Raw genomic sequence first — 17,607 nt, 5'->3', positions numbered from 1 at the left:
CTATGAAGCTGTTCAGGCTTTCATTTGAATGCCTTTGTGATTCACTTGCTCTATAAAATACGCCAGCCCTACTTCGACCTTTGGAGTTTCAAATAATCCATTCTTATACGGGTTCTCAAAATAGTGGAGTTACAGTGTGTTATTGACTTTGGCTTTATTAGGAACAGCTGGTGATGGATGATTCAGTCCGTGCTGTGGCTGCTGTGCCCAGAGGTAACTGCAGAAGGACACGCTCCAGAAAGTAATAGGGAAGCCGGGAAAGCCGAACTGAACCAAATCTTTTGCGTGCGCATCCTCCTCCTCCTTCGTGCAGGTCCCTGTTCACAGAATGCTTCGGAGTGAAAACCTACAGACTTCAGCATCTTTGGGCGCCACGCTGCGACCCCGTGCAGGGACCTGTTTGGTGTCGTTCCCTACGGCTGGGACAGGTTTCCCCAGCGGCAGCAGCCGCTGGCCTGGGGCTGACACAGCCAGCCAAGCTGCCGCCAACAGCCGTGAGCTGGCAGGCCTACCCAGGTGGAAGCGCTGCGAGGGGAATTCTTTCACGGCAGAGCTGTTCCCTGGCAGCATCTCAACAGGTTATTTTCCAACCAGCTGCCAGCTGTCCCGTTGCTTCATCCAGAAAGCCTTCCTACAAAGAGAAAAAAAAAAAAAAAAAACCAAAAAAAAAAACCAAGCACACCACCAAACATCGAAACACACCGCAAATACCGCGGCTCGGACCCACCCACGCCACACCCGGGGCCCCGCAGAATGGCTCCTGCTCCCAGGCTCAGCTGCGGCCCCGCCCACGGCCGGCACGGCAAGGGGCGCGCCGCGACTCCCACGGGTAGCCGGGGCACGGGAGCTCCCGCAGCCTTTCTTCCATGGCCGGCGCCACCCCCAGCCCCCACGAGCTGCCGGGATTTGGGCAGGGTCTCGTCACAGCCCATTCCAGAGTCCTGCGCGTCTTCAACCCTCCTTTTCTGGGGAGCAGGAGGGGCACCCGGGAGCGCCGAGCTCCGCCCGCCGCCCAGCGCGCTCCGGGCAGCGCGGTTCCCGCGCGGGCCCCGCCCCGCGGGCCTGACGTGAGGGGCGGGCCTGGGGCGGTGCCGGGCGGACCCTTCGCGCTGCGCCGGGCACGGGCGGCTCTGCCGGCGGTCAGGGGCGCTGCCCTCCGCCGTCCGAGCGGGGCGGCTCTCGCGGGAGGCGGCGCCATGGGGCTGCACGGCGTCAAGGCGGTGTTCTTCGACCTGGATAACACGCTGATCGACACGGCGGCGGCGGGGCGGCGCGCCATCGAGGAGGTACTGCCCTTGTCCCCCTTCCGACGCGGGGCCCGCGGCCCCCGCGGCCCCCGGCCCGGCGGCGGCGGCGGCGGCGGTGCCGCGCGTGTCCCATTCCCTTCCCTGCTGACACGCGGCCGGGCGCCGCTCCCGGGAGCGCGCCGCGCGGCCCCGCAGCGCCCTGACGCGCGGCCCCGCGTCCCTTGCAGGTGATAAGCGCCCTGCAGTCCAAGCACCACTACGGGGAGGGAGAGGCCCGCGCCGTCTGCGATAAGGTCCAGGCCAAGCTCCTCAAGGAGTGCCACGATCCCGCCAAGATGTGCATCACGGACCTGCGGATTTCGCACTGGGAGGAGGCGATCCAGGAGACCATCGGAGGGGAGGCGAACCGCGACCTGGCGGCCGAGTGCTATTACCTGTGGAAGACGACGCGGCTGCAGCACCTGACGCTGGCCGAGGACACGCGGGCCATGCTCACCGAGCTGCGGAAAGGCCTCCGCCTGCTGCTCCTCACCAACGGCGACCGGCAGACGCAGAGGGAGAAGATCGAGGCGTGCGCCTGCCAGCCCTACTTCGATGCCATCGTTGTGGGGGGAGAGCAGAAAGAGGAGAAACCGGCGCCATCCATATTTCATTACTGTTGCGATCTCCTGGGGGTGCCGCCCGCAGAGTGTGTGATGGTCGGTGACTCTCTAGATACAGATATTCAAGGAGGCCTGAATGCTGGCTTGAAAGCAACGGTCTGGATAAACAAAGCGATGACTGCCCCAGTAGATACCTCCCCCGTACCTCATTATATTATTTCTTCTGTACTGGATCTTCCAGCAGTTTTACAGAAGATGGAGCACAACATTAATGCTAAGTTAGAAACTGACCATATGGCTAGTAGCAAGGAAGCACATTGATGGTGGTGCAGCATGCAGAGACCTGCTGAGCTGTTAGGTGACAGATTGTCTTTTAAAAAGTCTGACCCTAGGAGTCTGAACTCATCTATGGTCTCTTTTAAACAGCAGAGGGATTAATAAGAGCACAGTTGTCAGTGAAAACAGGACAGAAACACAGAGTTATATTGATTTAAATGATGCAAGTGAAGCTAATTTAAAGCAACTGCCTCTGTCTGGGAATTTTTTTGACAGACTGTGGCAGAAGTCTGTCTGTCTCTGACCTAAGTTGCCAGTCTCTTGTTTTTATAGTGGAAAAGAAAATGTGAATGTTCTGAGCTTTCACATGCTTTGCTGACTTGTAAGATTAGCAGAAGCTTCAGTTTTGACCTTGTGTGCAGTGTGTAAGAGAAGGTGAGAAAGAGTGTGGTACAATCTGGTAAATCTTCACAACTGATCTACAGGTTGTCTCAGGAACAGGAGTGAATTTCATTGTTTCTCAGAGCATTAGAAATGCTTTGATCATTTTTACAAGTTTTAGATTTTTTTCAGATTTTGCAGTGGTTTTTCTTTTATGGAATTTGTATCACTTGCCAAAAGTACTTAAACGTACATCAAAAATTCGCTTTTTTATCGGGGACCATTTATCAGAGGGACTTGATGAATAAGCTTCTACTTTATATTATCTTGGTGCTTATGCAGACACGCAGTATACTTGTAATTCAGATTATGATTTTTTGTTGAAATGGATAAAGCAGGGATATTTTCAATAGTGTTACTGTACTGTAAGACTCTTCAGAAGCTAATATCATTGTTCTGTCTGATTTTATCAGTGAATTTTGATCAGACATTTTGGATAAAATATTTTTGTTCTTGCTCAGGTGTATGACTACTCAGATTCAACTGTAGATTCAGTGGCTTTTTTGACTGTTGTAATGGCACTGCTATATAATCCCTCCTTACTCCAGTTTGCATGTGTAATTCATGTGATTTATTCTGGAGAAAATACAAGCTAATTGTCTGTAAATGGCTCTCATTACTCTCTTCCAGGAAACTGGAAAATTATGTCCTATGTATTACAGTACTGTATACAACTTTATAAGGTATATGTGATATTTCCACTACATGTAGGAGATGACTCTCTAAAACAGTAAGGTTTCTCTTTCCCAGATCATTACATCAATTATTTTTTTCTGTGCCTCATATTCTTACTACATAATGGGAAAGTATTCTCATATTAAATGGAAATGTAAGCACTCATTGGCAAGTCTGTGGTTTTCAACCCTATTTGCTATACATTCACCAGGATGAGTATAAGACCATATATGAAAAGTCAGATATTATATTTTAGACTAATTCATGACAGATCTTTTGAGAACAGGGGTATTAGGCTACTGGCAGAAGAGTGTCTGGCATGTGGGCAGCAATTAGAAGTACAGAAACCTACTATGAAATAGGTGTGTAGAAGAAATTCTATATACAAAAAGCATTCATGTCAAATTAAACGAAGGAATGTAAGTTAATGCAGTTAAGTCTTGCATAGGATGACAGAGTTAGTTTAGAGGAGGCTGTTACTGGTTTGGGTTAAATTATTCGACACGAAGTTTAGGTTAGATCAAAATATGTTGCTCCTACATTGAGGAGGGGGGAAAAAAAGAAAAGAAATACTCACTGAATTTGGAACCCCTTTCCCAACTGTCCATTAGGAAACGTAAAGCAGTCCACATTCCTTGTCTTACCTGGCCAAGACTGTTGAGACATCAGGTCAAGGAAGAGTACAGAGAAAGACCCCGCCTGTTCCTGTGAGGAAATGGGCATATACTGAAAACAATCCAATTACAATAGTACAGTAATGTGAACCAGTGGCACTGACTTGTCACACCTTCTCAAGGAAGAGGCCTAAGTTAAGATTTTTGTTTGCATTTGAGGAGCATGGAAGCAGTCACTGGTTTAGCTGATAAGCAAAGCATTGCTAATAACGTTTCTTAGAACCAATGATTCAGACAAGAATAATGAAGATCACTGAGCCTGTCAGAGATACTGTTAAAAATAGAAATGTATCCAAAAGATTAGAGGGATCCCCAAGATAATCTAACCATACAATCTAATACAAAAGCAACAACTTTGCTTACAACAGCATCCCAAAGGAGCTACAGGGTAACTGACTCTGCCTTGTTTGCACAGCAGCAGAGTAGCAGAACTTAGGTCAGAATGAGGTTTCTGATACAGCTGATATTTAAAATAACAAATAATAATAACTCACAAGTCTGTCTGTGGGCTTGAAGGAGATATAGTTACATAAATATATAGATATATATTACACCAGGTTACCATTTTTTAATCTGAGGCTCATAGTCTCTTGCCACTGCATCGTTCTGAAGTGACATGTTGAGCCTGCTTATTGTATAAAGGGTCTCTTGTTTTAGAAGAGACTGCTCTTTGTTTTGCACATGGCCAGCCATTTCTTTTCATCTCTGACTCTGAAAAACCACAGTAACTGCACACTCAGGTGACAGTGTGGTCTGTAGGGGCCACACCCGAGTATATTTTTCCATTTCTGAGTTCTGTACCAGGCTGAATGTGGCTACTGGTGTCCTGAGAGGGAAACACTGTCATGATGCTTCTATAAGACAAGGAGGAGCAATACAAGACTTTTCTCTCTATCTAGGGCCATTCTTAAAACAGTTACACAATAAGCTGGATTAAGTGTCTGGAGTATCTCTAAATACTCAAGATGTTTTTCTTGGACAGAGCTGTTGCAGAAAGGATAATGAAAAATAATTATATCTAGTAAATTTGAAACATAAATATAGTGATGGTATAATTTTCACATCACAAGCAGGAACAAATCAATTAAAAAGTCTAGTAACAGTTCCCGTTAAGTTCTGGTTTTGCTTAGTGTTACGCTCTACTAGGTAAGTTATGTGGTTTAAACTGTATTTCCAAAACATGCAAAATAAAAAGAGGTAAAGGAAATTCCATCTATATTTTTTAAAACTTTTTTTTCCAGGTACATATTACTGCCTGAGGTTAATCTACAGCAACTTTGACTTCATTGAAATGAACTGAAAACAATAATTTACTACCAACTATATCCTAATACTTGATTTAAAATAACCCATGTACTAGTCTAATAAAAGTATTTTGTTTATAAAATGTATGTTTGAACACTCTGAATTGCTGTGGATAAATACAGCAAAGGATAAGAGTTCTGTTTGTTTTTTAAAATAGCACAGAATTAGAATTTGAAATCCATGACCTCATGTTTAGATGTGGTGACTAGGTGTAGTTTCTGTAATTTCAAACAGAGCCTGGAACATAATTACGTGTTTATGAAGATTCACGGCCAGACTGTGTATGTTGAATTGTCAGCTGCAGTTCAGTGGTAGTTGAACCTGACTTGCCAAGAATGCCAGCTCACATAAGCCTACGTGTGCTGACATCATGGCATTGGCTGCTGCAACAGCATAAGAACAGACTGCAAGTAGAGAAAATCAGTAAATACAGAAATCTCAAGTCCACTGAAACCATTCTGGCAGGTTATGGATGCACAAAGCCATATCTGAGCTATTGCTACACTGACCTCTGTGACTTAGGAGGGGGGGAGAGTGGGAGGTTGCTCACTTGGTGGCTGTTTTGGCTGCTGAAAAGCAAGCTGCTCCCTTACTGTTTTCTGTTGGGTAATGGAACAAGTAGTCCATCTTCAGGACCTGTGGAGATGGATGGAAAGGTAGAAAGGTACTTTAGATCACTGCAGATGACTTAGAGTAAAGGAGGGCTCAGCTTCTATCACGGGCACTTGGCCATGCCAGCAGGCTGTCTGCAGCATCGCACACCTGCACAGCACAGCCTTTCTGTTCTTGTGGAGAAAGCTTTGTGTATGTAAGGCATTAAGCTGGACAGTGACAGCCTCAGAAATGAGGGCTTTGTCTTACATGGAGATCTTAGAAACTGACCTGAATGTTTTATACAGGAAATAAGCACCTTTCATTAGAGTACTAAATTAATGCAAAGAGGTAAAATGTTTGCATTAAGGTTAAGGTTTTCCTACTCCCTGCAGCTGAAGGTTTTCATATTTCCTGAAAGAGAGACAACAGACAACTTGCTGTGGCCCAGCTAACCACAACCAATTCAGTTTGTCTTTTCTTCTGAAGTTTCTCTTACATGACACGAGTGTTAGGGCTTTGAACTAAATTGAAGTAGTCTGGCCCATCACAGCAATTTCTTCTCTTCACATATGTAGTGATCTGTTTTTCAGCTTCAGCTCTAAAATGTGCCAGATTATTGTGAGGCCTTTAAAAAACAATTTAAAATCCTACCTTAATTCTATACTAACAAAGCTCGTCATCTGGAAATCATCTGGACATGTTGAGAAGTATGACAAAGAGAATGGCAATGTATCTGTGCTGTACATAGCATATACTGTTCTTTTGTGCACAGCTTTTGCCATCAGCCTTGCAGTGGGATTGTCTCCATTATACCCAGCTTTCTAGATCGCACTGTGCACATACAAGAGACACAACAATGCAGAGATGATGTCAGCTGTGCCTAAAGCTAAAACTGCAACTTTTTGCCTATGTTGCTAGGGACCTAGAACAGAGAATCACATTGCTTGCTCCTATATCATATTTTGACCTTTTATTTCATCTGCTAGAAACAAGGTTGCATGAGAGCCTTCTGCTGAACAGCTCTCAAATGCCAGGGAAAAAATGTACTTAAAAAAATATGAAATTAATCTATGGTGCTAATATATGAAACTTCAGTTCTTCAAGTGCAAGCCATGTTTCTCAAGTCAACACTTCACCAAAGACCAGAAGATAATGTCTCATAGGGTCTGATTTAACACAGGAAAAATATTGCCATTTACGTCAATGGACCTTCACAAATTTAAGTAAGATTTGCATGCTCATTTCTGTAAAATAATCTGCAAGTGACATCTGCTTTCCACTTCTCCTTCCTCAGCTTATTCATCTTCAACATCTGTTTTGTCAGCTGCATTTCTATATCTTTCTGAATCACAACAATATCTAGCATTTGGGATGAAGTTAGCAGAGGACCACAATAAAAACCACTGGAACACAGCCATCTTCTGTTGCAAGGTCATTTTAAGTATCAGCTTCACAGCAACTGTGTGCTGCAAGCATGTACATGTTTTAAATGGTCTTTTCTCCAAATGAACTTCCATTCATATCACACAGACTAGGAAATTTTTTCATTAAAAAAAAAAAACTAAAAATGTTTGGATGAAAAAACAAAATAGAAAAAAAACGCCTCCAAACAAAATCTCTTAGTCATCTACAGACTCCCTGAGGCAGTGACCTTTCAGTGTAACAGAAAGGTCCAACTGGAACTGAAACCATTACATGTCAAAACACATCAACTATGCAAATATGTGTTTTAGCAGTTCTTCTGCTACGTGAGTATTAAGAGTCACAGTAAATTCTTCTCTTTTATTCTTCTCATTAATTAGGCCAATGAGTATCCTCAAAGTTACTGTGCTGTTTTCATCTGTTCACTAATGTGCTGTAGGTCTGTCTGTTTGATAAAGTCGGGCTTAACAGTTTTCATTTGTACTGCTGGTAGAGTGGTCTTTGCTGTTAATGATGTGGCCTGTTAAATTGCAGTGGGGTTAGGATTTATCAGGAAGTCTGCAGTGGATGGACTGACAGCCTTTGTTTTCCAAACTGTTGATGCCTTCCATTGTGCTTTGTTACAGACTTTTAAATGAGAAGGGTCCTGAATGTTCTAAGTCCTTTTTTTCCTTTCAGGAAGAAAATGCATAAACAACACAAACAGCTTATTTATTTTCCTTTCAGTAAATTAACTGGGTAAAAATACTTTTCTGCTTCCATCCCTCTCATCTGAAAGTACTTTAAAAGTGCCTAACAACTTGATGTCTAAGCTACTTTGATATATTTGTTATCTTTCTTCTGATACTTTGTGACATAGTCTGTTTAAAAAACTGCCACTGCTACTGCTGCAGCCAGAGGTTCATCTTACTACTGTATAATTATAGTTTTACACTGTATTTCTAGGCTGTATCTCAAAATGAAAACCAGGACTACTTCAGAGACACTTTACTCTGAGGTAAATCTATCAAGTTCACAATTTCTATTTGTTTTATTTTGAAAACTTTACCCCTGTTTAATGGTGCTCTGTCAATACAAATGACTTTCCATACAAATGATTTGGTTTTTTCTGTAGAGCAGCAGTGTTTGTACAGATTTGCAGGGGGAGTAGATTGCAAGAGATATAGGCAAAACACAGAAAAAAAAAAAAAAAACTCTTTGGCTTTAGGATTTGCATTTCCCACATTTTACAAGCCTGGGCAGTTTTTAGGTTGACTTAACATCATTCTCTGCAGCTTAAGTTCTGTTACCAGTGAATGATGAGGAAACAAGATGATTTTAAATACTGTGTAGTGATTTTCAAAGACTCTGCCAAGAAGAACTGTAATTGGCCTGGATTCTCTATTTGACACTGTCTCTCACAATATGCTCATAGTCGAACTCAGGAAGTGTGGACAGGATGAGTAGGCAATGAAATGGATTGAGAGCTGGCTCAATGGCAGATCCCAAACAGTTGTGATTGGTGGAACAGGGTCTAGTTGGAGGCCTGTCACTAGTGGTGCCCTCCAGAGCTTTAAGTTGTTAATCCATGAGTTGGATGAAGGGGCAGAGCAAGTTCACACAAAGCTGGGAGGAGTGGCCAATGCCCCAGAGGGTTCTGAAGCCCTTCAGAAGGATTCGACAGGCTGGAGAGATGGGCAGAAAGGAACCTTCTGAAATTCTGCAAAGAGAGATGCAGAATCCTGCACCTGGGTAGGAATAACCCCAGGCACCAGTACCATTAGGGAACAATCAGCTCTGCAGACAGGGACCTGGGGGTCCTGGTGAGCAACAAGCCATCCATGAGCCAGCAGTGTGTCCTTGTGGCCAAGAAGGCCAGTGGAATCCTGGGATACATTAGGAAGAGCACTGCCAGCAGGTCAAGGGGGGTGAGCCTGCCCCTCTGCCCAGCCCTGGTGAGGCACATCTGGAGTGCTGAGTCCAGTCCTGGCCTCCTCAGGACGAGAGAGACATGGAGCCCCTGGAGTGGCTCCAGTGGAGGGCAACAGAGATGATTGAGGCACTGGAGCATCTCTCTAATGAGGAAAGGCTGAGGGAGCTGGGCCTGTTCAGCCTCGAGAAGAGGCACTGAGAGGGGAACTCATCAGTGTCTGTGAGTATCGGGAGGGAGGTGCCAGGAGGATGGAGCCAGGCTCTGCTCAGTGGTGCCAAGCAATAGGACAGGAGGCAACGGGCAGAAACTGATGTGCGCTGAATGTGAGATCAGCTTGTCAGGTATCAGCAGGATCATGCTGGCATAAAACGTTTTAAGGATATTCAAAAATAGGCCCCACTGTTTCCTATTTCTCTTTTGTCTTAAGAAGGACCAGTGCTGCATTTGAGGTTGTATGTACTTGCTCTATAATGGGGCTTACTTAAGAAAATGGCTCTTTTTTTTTCTGTATAGCTGAGTGTTAAGTGATGTCCTTAAGGAGACAGAGATGCTAATAAGCTATTCTTTGCATATTAAAAAATTCAAATGTATTTCAGGATTTTTTGATTGATAATTTAGGAGTGAAGAGAGGGAAAATAATAGGAGCATTTCTTGATTACAAGTAGCCAGTGTTTGGAGTACAGTTGAAAAGAAGCTCCTCTCATTTGGGTATTTAAAAGTACACCCTCCTGATTATATTCAGAGTTACTCATCTAACTGTCTTAAAATATTTTCAGCTTTTTTTTAATACAATAAAAAATTTGAAAGAAATCAGTAACAAAGATAATACAGTTTGTACTCTGCTGGAGACTTCATTCTCACTTTCAGTGTTTCCCCAGCAGGTGGCATTAGAGGTTTGTTAGAGGTAGATACAACCATAGTTTTTTGCTGTTTTGTTGTTGGCAGTGGTTGTTTGTTTATTTGTTTTCTCCAGGCAATATTTTAAAAATAAAACATGCCTGGTATCATAAATTAGGTCAGAGCAGTATTCTTTTCAATTCACACTACTCTCCAGGCATCATAAATTATTATGTGATCCCATTCTGCTGGGCATTGTAAACATATATGGCAAAATAGCCTTGCTTAGAAGAGGTTTTGATATAGGTGGATAAGTACTATTTTTATTTTAAGTATGAGGATCTGTAGTGTATTTTGCAAACTACACAAGAGTCAGTTGAAAATGAGCATCACGGTCAGGATCAGCAACAAGTTTATTATAGCATCATGGTGCCAAACCAATCCAGCTTTCTAAAGTACTTTCTCAAGCACTTGTGCTTGAGCTGAATTTGCTTTAAATCATGAAGTTATTTGATTTATTTAAGGGAAAAGGTAGTTTTTCTCCTGCAGCTAATGCTGCAGCAGCATCTTTACGATTTCAAAAGCCTCCTGATGAGCTCTTCTTCCTATAAATATAAACATAGTAGCCCTGTATTTCTATGACTTTGTGTGAAGGATTAGTATATAAGCTGTTGTCTTCTACTGCATTGTATTTTTCTTACTCTGTGAACTTCTTGTCTGCACCCCCAGACCAGCAATTCAGGCTGGTTCTAGAGTAAGCACCCCTGTTCCTGTTTGGACACCTGAAGAAGTGGGCTGATTTTCCCTTCACATGCCCAGTGACACAGTATTTAGCTTCTGCCCCTGGCTGCTGGCTTGGATTTTGGCACAGTGCTGGCTTTAGGTCCCCGCCTGAGGGAGCCTGGCGCACGGGCAGGGATTTCTGCTGTTTTCTCAAGGCTCAGCAGATGGCAGCTGGGGACCAGTTTCTCAGCAGATCCAGCCCACAGCCTGTGACAGCCCAGCGCAAGTGCCCCATCACAGCCATCACACCGGCCCTGAGAGCACAGAAAAACTGACCAACACCTGCAGTGGGCGTCTGCATTTCAGAAATCTGTGCCACATGCTGTAGTGGGTTCTATACAGAACAGACTTGGCTCCCTATAGATGCATGCTGTGTAGACAGGATGGGTGCCCAGCTGGTGAGCCATCTGCAGCTCCAGGGCTGCCAGACTTCCAGCAGCATGGCTGGACCAGCTGCAGTCAACCAGAGCAGGGAAATGTATAAGAATCCATAGGTTTTGTCCTGACAGAATTTATAAGATGACAAAGAGAACATGCTGAGAGAATAAAGGGTGTTCCCACTGTGAGGTACAGAAATACTGCTGTCTCCGTCTTAACAGAGATGGAAACAAGACTCAGCAAAACAATGACTGGCTAACACACAGCAAGCTTGGGGCTGGGACATGGCTCACAACCTGATATGTCCTGGTTAATGGCCTTGGCCATTGAACGTGAGGCAAAGCCTCCCCTGCAGCTCTCCAAGGCCGAGCACAGCAGCATGGTGGCAGGGCCTATCCATAAAATGAGAATAAGCAGTGCTTTGGAGTGACTCAAAATATTCACTTGCACTCAACAATTCTTCTCACACCCAAAAGCATGGCTGAACAGAAGTATTTCCACAGGAAAGCACCTCTGACAAGTACTTGTGAATTAGAGTACATACTCAAAAGCCCACTTTTCTGCACTGGCTGCATCTTGTCCTAAAAGCACTTGGAACATTTTGGGACTTTCTCAATAGACCTAGTATTAGAGGAGGTCTTTTTCAATGTTAAATAATATTATCAGATGTTTGCACAGAGAAAATGCTCTTACACAATCCCCAGGATCTCTCCCTGATGCTCAGGAGGCAGGATGCTACCTTGTCTAAGTGACTGCCTGTTTGATACACACCAGCTGCGGGCAATACAATGATTTTAATGGATCTTTGTGCCTTAATCGGGCCAGAATGATATGAAATATCAAAAGTTTGATGCTTAAAGTCTGGAATAGTGAGTATAAATGGTCATAATTGACTAACAAGAAATATGACTAACTAGAAATATGTCTAACTAGAAATTCAGTGCCTCATGCTGTATTTGTTGTCCTCCTTTTGTTTTTCCTGCCCATCCAGCTACTCTCTCTTGTCTCACCCACTTTTCAGGATATGTTTGTTAAGCTTCCTTGGATGACCAGTCTTACTACACATTTCTCCAGTGCCTAGCATAAAATAAGCACAGAAGGGTAGCCAGTGTATCATGCCTAAAGTAAGCACAGCAAATATTTTTTTTTGTTTCAACAAATAATATTTATTTATTGTGCAATGAAAAGCAGACCTCCTAAAACTTCAGTACTTTTCCTTGCACCGAGGACAGCAAATTTAGAAGGTGGAAAGGCAAAAATCCAACATGCTTGCAGATTTCCACAGGTCATACCAGAGATATAGCTGGTATTTGTCCCATGCTAACTTGCTGTATTTTGGCTCAGACTCCAGTTGTGGTTTCAGTGGAGTGCATAGAGAAGATCTTTGTTAAGAGTAAAGTGTGTATAACTAAGGAAAGCAGTGAAAAAGTCTGACCTGCAGCTTGTGAAGTAACTGTTATTACATGGCCTTGACAAACATTTTAGTTAATGTCTTACCTCACTGTAGGTGATGGGTGATGTCCTCTCTTACAGATCAAAGTCAGTGGGGATTCCCTTTGAGCATAAGCAGCAGCTGTTACTTGCACGAGACTGAGGGATCATGTTTACCTGGAATTTCCCAGGACAAAACCCATAGCTGCTGGCAGGTACTTGTCAGCATGTGGCAGTGTGGCATGCAGAGAAACACAGTGCATAGTGAGTGCTTTAGCTGGAACACTGCTTGGAAGAAAGTAGAGAAATCCTGAGCACTGACACCCAGGATCTCTGCAGATGAGTGCAAGGCAAGTGGGAATTACATCAATTCAGGAAGAGGGACATCGTACCTCTTAAATGCAGAATTAATTCCCACAGCATATTGTGATTTCCAAAGTATAAATGGTTTCAGAAAGGATAAACTAATTAGTGGAAAGAACATCCAAAAGAATATGCTGAACAGAATGGTCTGGGTACAGCTTACGCCACTTTTCAAGCCTGTCCATAGTCCTCTGGATGGCATCCCATTTTTCAGGGTGTCATCTTCAAACTTGCTGAGGGTGCACTCAATCTCCTTATCTATGTCATTGATGAAGATATTAAACAATGCTGGTCCCAGTACAGACCCCTGAGGAACACTGCTTGTCACTGATTTCCATCAGCTCACTGAGCCATTGACCATTGCCCTGGAATGCAACAATCCAATAAATTCCTCATCCACTGAACCAATCCACCCATCAAACCCATCTCTCTCCAATTTAGAGATAAGGATGTCATGGATGACCATGTCAAAAGCCTCACAGGAGTCCAGACAGATTACCTATGTAGTAAACAAGGTACTGCTGATTATTTGAGCCAGAAATAAGACATTTTAAAAATACTGCTTTAAAATAATATATTTTTATAAGTACACACTAACAATTCACCTCTGAAAATGTGATACTACTGGACTTAAGAATTTTTGATGTGAACTTTTCACTGGGAAGAATTTCTCAGTAAAGCTGTGCACTGCACAACTACCAGTTGAAAACCAGCTCTCACAAAACAAGGGAAGCCCCTGTGAGACTCTTAAGATTTCAACAGGCACAAGCACTACCCATCTGCTCTCAGATTTAAACTTAGGTTTGTATCTGTTTTAAGCAGAGCCTTAGTGACTCACCCATGTGATAAATACAGCATACACACAGCTTTCAGAATGGGTCAGGTTAGAAGGCACCAGAGTGGCTTATCTGGTCCAGCCTCCCTGCTCAAAGAGGGGCACCGCAGAGCACATGGCACAGGATTTCATCCAGACAGTTCTGAAATATCTCCAGTCAGGGGGACTATGGCGGTCTGGGGTCCCAGGGGTCCGTCCGGCTCCCCGGGCAGCCGCTGCCATAGGTGTCCCGGATAGCATAGGGCTGACGGGCTCAGCCTTTCTGGGGCCCTCAGCTAGCTCCCAGCCACAGGCAACTTAGTGAGCAACTCTGGAGTGATTTCAGCTCTGTGAGTTCAGCTCTTAGTGATTTCGCTCTGTGCTCGCAAAGGTGCCTTGGCAGACGCAGGGATTGAGAGGGGAGAAGTCTGTATGGAGTTCCAGAGCAGTGTTTTTATTGGCAGCTCCTGCGAAGGGTTCCAGTGACAGCTCTTCCACTGAACTGGGCAGCGATGGGGGTTGATATACAGTACCGGGGTGTTGGAAATTGTCCAGTGGCCAGGGTTGAGGAGAATACGACCTATAGCCTTACAGAGAGATAACGAGGGTCCGAATGTGGAAGAGGGGCTGCTTTGGTCCACTCATCATGACTCTGCATTTCTCGTCTTAGGTGGATAACCACCAGGGAGGCCTTGCAGGGCCTCTGGCTGCTGCAGGGGACTCCACAGACTCTCTGGTCAGTCTGTTCCAGTGCTCAGTCACCCTCACAGTAAAGTTCTTCCTCATGTTCAGGTGGAACTTCCTGTGCACCAGTTTCTGCCCACTGACAGAATGGACACCACTGAGCAGAGCCTGGCTCCATCCTCCTGGCACCTCCCTCCCGATACTCACAGACACTGATGAGTTCCCCTCTCAGTGCCTCTTCTTGAGGCTGAACAGGCCCAGCTCCCTCAGCCTTTCCTCATTAGAGAGATGCTCCAGTGCCTCAATCATCTCTGTTACCCTCCACTGGAGCCACTCCAGGGGCTCCATGTCTCTCTTGTCCTGAGGAGGCCAGGACTGGACTCAGCACTCCAGATGTGCCTCACCAGGGCTGGGCAGAGGGGCAGGCTCACCCCCCTTGACCTGCTGGCAGTGCTCTTCCTAATGTATCCCAGGATTCCACTGGCCTTCTTGGCCACCAAATACAGATGACTCCCTGACTCTGTTCATTATTACAGATCTGGTCATTTCAATTTATTTTTAAAACATTGACATGGACCTTTTTAACCCTCCCGTTTTCCTCCAGTGTCTACAAATACTTTTCCACTGAAGTTTTTCAAAAACTTCTTCCTAGATTGTCTAGACGGCTTTCCTAGGTTGTATATATTTTACAGCTAAATAGTATCAGAAATTTTCTGTATATTTTCTTCATTAAGAAATGCAGACTAACAAAAAATTAGATCTGTCATTATAATATCAGCTGCTCAGTTGATATAGCAAGCCATCATTTAGCTTAATAAGTGTTACTACATATATTTCTACTTATTACACATAAACAATAAAACTGTAACATATTTTTGATTAATAAACAGAGTATTATTTCTAGCATCAAGTATTGGCAGGTGTGTTTATCAGCCTCTGTTTGGTGTGAAACTACGTGCCAGAAGTTGTGTTGAAATATTTATACTTTCACCTACGTTTTATTTTTCATTACTTGTTTGCTGTAACCACCTCAAAATTAGTTTCTGCAGACCCCTGTAAAAGTGTACTAGTTCAATTTTGTGTTACTTGAGAGACAGTGATTCAGCAGTAATGGCTTTTTTGCATACATGAAAATCAGTTTGTTGCTGCTGCCAAGCTAAACAAACTGTGGCCTCTCTCCAGAAAAAAAAAAAAAAAGAAAAGAACTCCTTATTTGAACCCAAGATGTTGCTGTAAGTTTATCTTAATGAGGTGGTTATAGTCTTCAGCACTCATTTTTTAATTATTTGGAGGAATCCTCTTGGACTCAGTGAAATGGCATAGCAGGATATTTATCTGGGCTAGAAAAATCCAATTATCAGAAACAAGCAGGCAACTTTTCTAAACAACATCCATTACATTCTGTAGGATCCCAGTTTTAATTAAAAGAAACAAAGCCCTGGTGTTCTGGGTACAAAGAAGAACTCCAGACTTTCTAGTCTGGTTCAGGCTCAGCTGCCAGTTCTGTCTTCCCCTGGCTTTATCTATATTCAAAGTCACACCAATTTAACTCCCAAGCAGTTTTTAATCACAGTTAATGAAATAGATGCTAACTGCTGCAGAAATGCACTTAATTTGATTTAAATAAGGTTTATAGCAGCCTAGTTAATTGAGTTTATCACCATCTCTAACTGGTGTATATAACTTTTAAAACTGAATAAAAAGTGTCTTCAGATTATATGACTAAATTAAAATTATACAGCATACTTTTGAAGGTAAATGTTCCCTATGCTAGGGACTCCCAGTTTTGGAAGAGGATTTAGACAGCCAGAATCGCCATGGAAAGGCCAAAAGAAGAACTCCACAAATCACCAGCTTGGGGCTGGGGATCATCAGGGCCTAGGTTTGCACTGAGAGCTGCCCTTTGCACTGTGAAACCATAGCTGGGCAGAAATTTAATGTGCTGTTAATATAATCAGGATGAGCTTCAGTGAGTAACAAATAAAAGAGCTGCAATGTGTATGAAAAGGACTGGATAAATATTAAATGAAACCAGTGTGCCATGACAGCATAGCAGCAAAGACAATTGTTTTCAACAGCTGACAGGCATTTCTGTTTTATACACGAGAAAAAAAAATGAAGATATGTGCACATTAAATTATACCTGGTGCTAAGGAGATAGAGTTCCTACTCAAAGGAGCAAGAGTTCTAAATAAACTTTCTAAATTGCAAAAGGAAAAATTCACTGATTTATAAAAGAAGACTTCAAAGTGATGAACTGCCCTAATGGTGATAGGATGCCTTATTCTGATGGGTATATTCTTCTGCTAAAACAGGAAAATAATTTCCTTATCTCAGATGCAAGCAAATCTCTTATTTTGAGATTTTAACCTAAATTACTTATTCTCTCACAGCATGTTGATAATGTATCCTCTAACTCAGCTAAACACAACTACCCACAAAGAGAGATCTTTTTAATAAGGATATCTATTTAAAATTAATGCCATGGGTCATGAAAACCTAATCTGTTTTTTAAAGAAAATTATAATCAGATATGATTAACAATATTTTTGCCTTTGCCTGTTCAACCACAAATGAATCTCAAATTATTTTGCCTGTATTTGGGATTTCCCCAGCAGCTCCGCACACTCCTTTATATAACCCATTGGCATTGAAGCCAAGACACTATTCATTACTTTAAAAAAACAGCAGGTAGGACAAAAATCCTACTGCAATATTGAATACAGGTAATTGCAGTGAAAGAAGTTTCACTAATGAACAACTGAGGAGTTTCATTTAGCAAACTTAGTGTGTCCAGAGACTTCACCAGCACCACTGTCAGGGGCTAGCAGTATCACCCATCCATAGCCCAGGTCACAGGTGAAGTAGCTCTTATTTTATTCTGGGGCTCAGATCACCTAAGTGCCTACATTGCCTATGTTTTAATTTGCTGCTGGGATTCAGTCTAGGAAAAACAACTCGTTCCAATGGTGACAAAGCCCAAAACTTTTTCTCTGAAAACCAGCAACAGTGCATATTAGTTAGCTAACTATATTAATTAGTAGCTCCTAAAAGACAACCTTCCATCTCAGCTCTCACCAGGCTGAACAGAGCACACCCCTTCCTATGTCACTCACCCCACACCATGAGGAAGGTGGCCCAAGTGTTATGTCCCAAGATGGCATGTAGT

At 43.4% G+C, this 17,607-nt stretch overlaps 2 protein-coding genes across 2 annotated transcripts in view; one reads left to right on the top strand and one right to left on the bottom strand.

Annotated features, from left to right (window-relative positions):
- The first annotated feature begins 1,092 nt into the window (after window positions 1–1,092).
- Window positions 1,093–3,413, top strand: NANP (N-acetylneuraminic acid phosphatase). The gene is made up of 2 exons (XM_068185316.1): window positions 1,093–1,286; window positions 1,475–3,413. Exons 1-2 carry the CDS (start codon window positions 1,197–1,199, stop codon window positions 2,168–2,170), a joined length of 786 nt encoding a protein of 261 aa, XP_068041417.1. The 5' UTR covers window positions 1,093–1,196; the 3' UTR covers window positions 2,171–3,413.
- Window positions 2,682–17,607, bottom strand: part of RMDN2 (regulator of microtubule dynamics 2) — a 144,855-nt gene continuing 129,929 nt past the window's right edge. Inside the window, exon 11 of the mRNA XM_068185311.1 lies at window positions 2,682–5,856. Coding sequence (XP_068041412.1) covers window positions 5,767–5,856 — 90 coding nt within the window. The 3' untranslated portion in view covers window positions 2,682–5,766. The remainder of the gene's footprint in view (window positions 5,857–17,607) is intronic.

Source organism: Anomalospiza imberbis, chromosome 3 (assembly GCF_031753505.1).
Source record: "Anomalospiza imberbis isolate Cuckoo-Finch-1a 21T00152 chromosome 3, ASM3175350v1, whole genome shotgun sequence".
Classification (NCBI taxonomy): domain Eukaryota; kingdom Metazoa; phylum Chordata; class Aves; order Passeriformes; family Viduidae; genus Anomalospiza; species Anomalospiza imberbis.
Note: the sequence above shows the minus strand (reverse complement) of the source record. Positions and strands in the feature narration are given on the sequence as shown.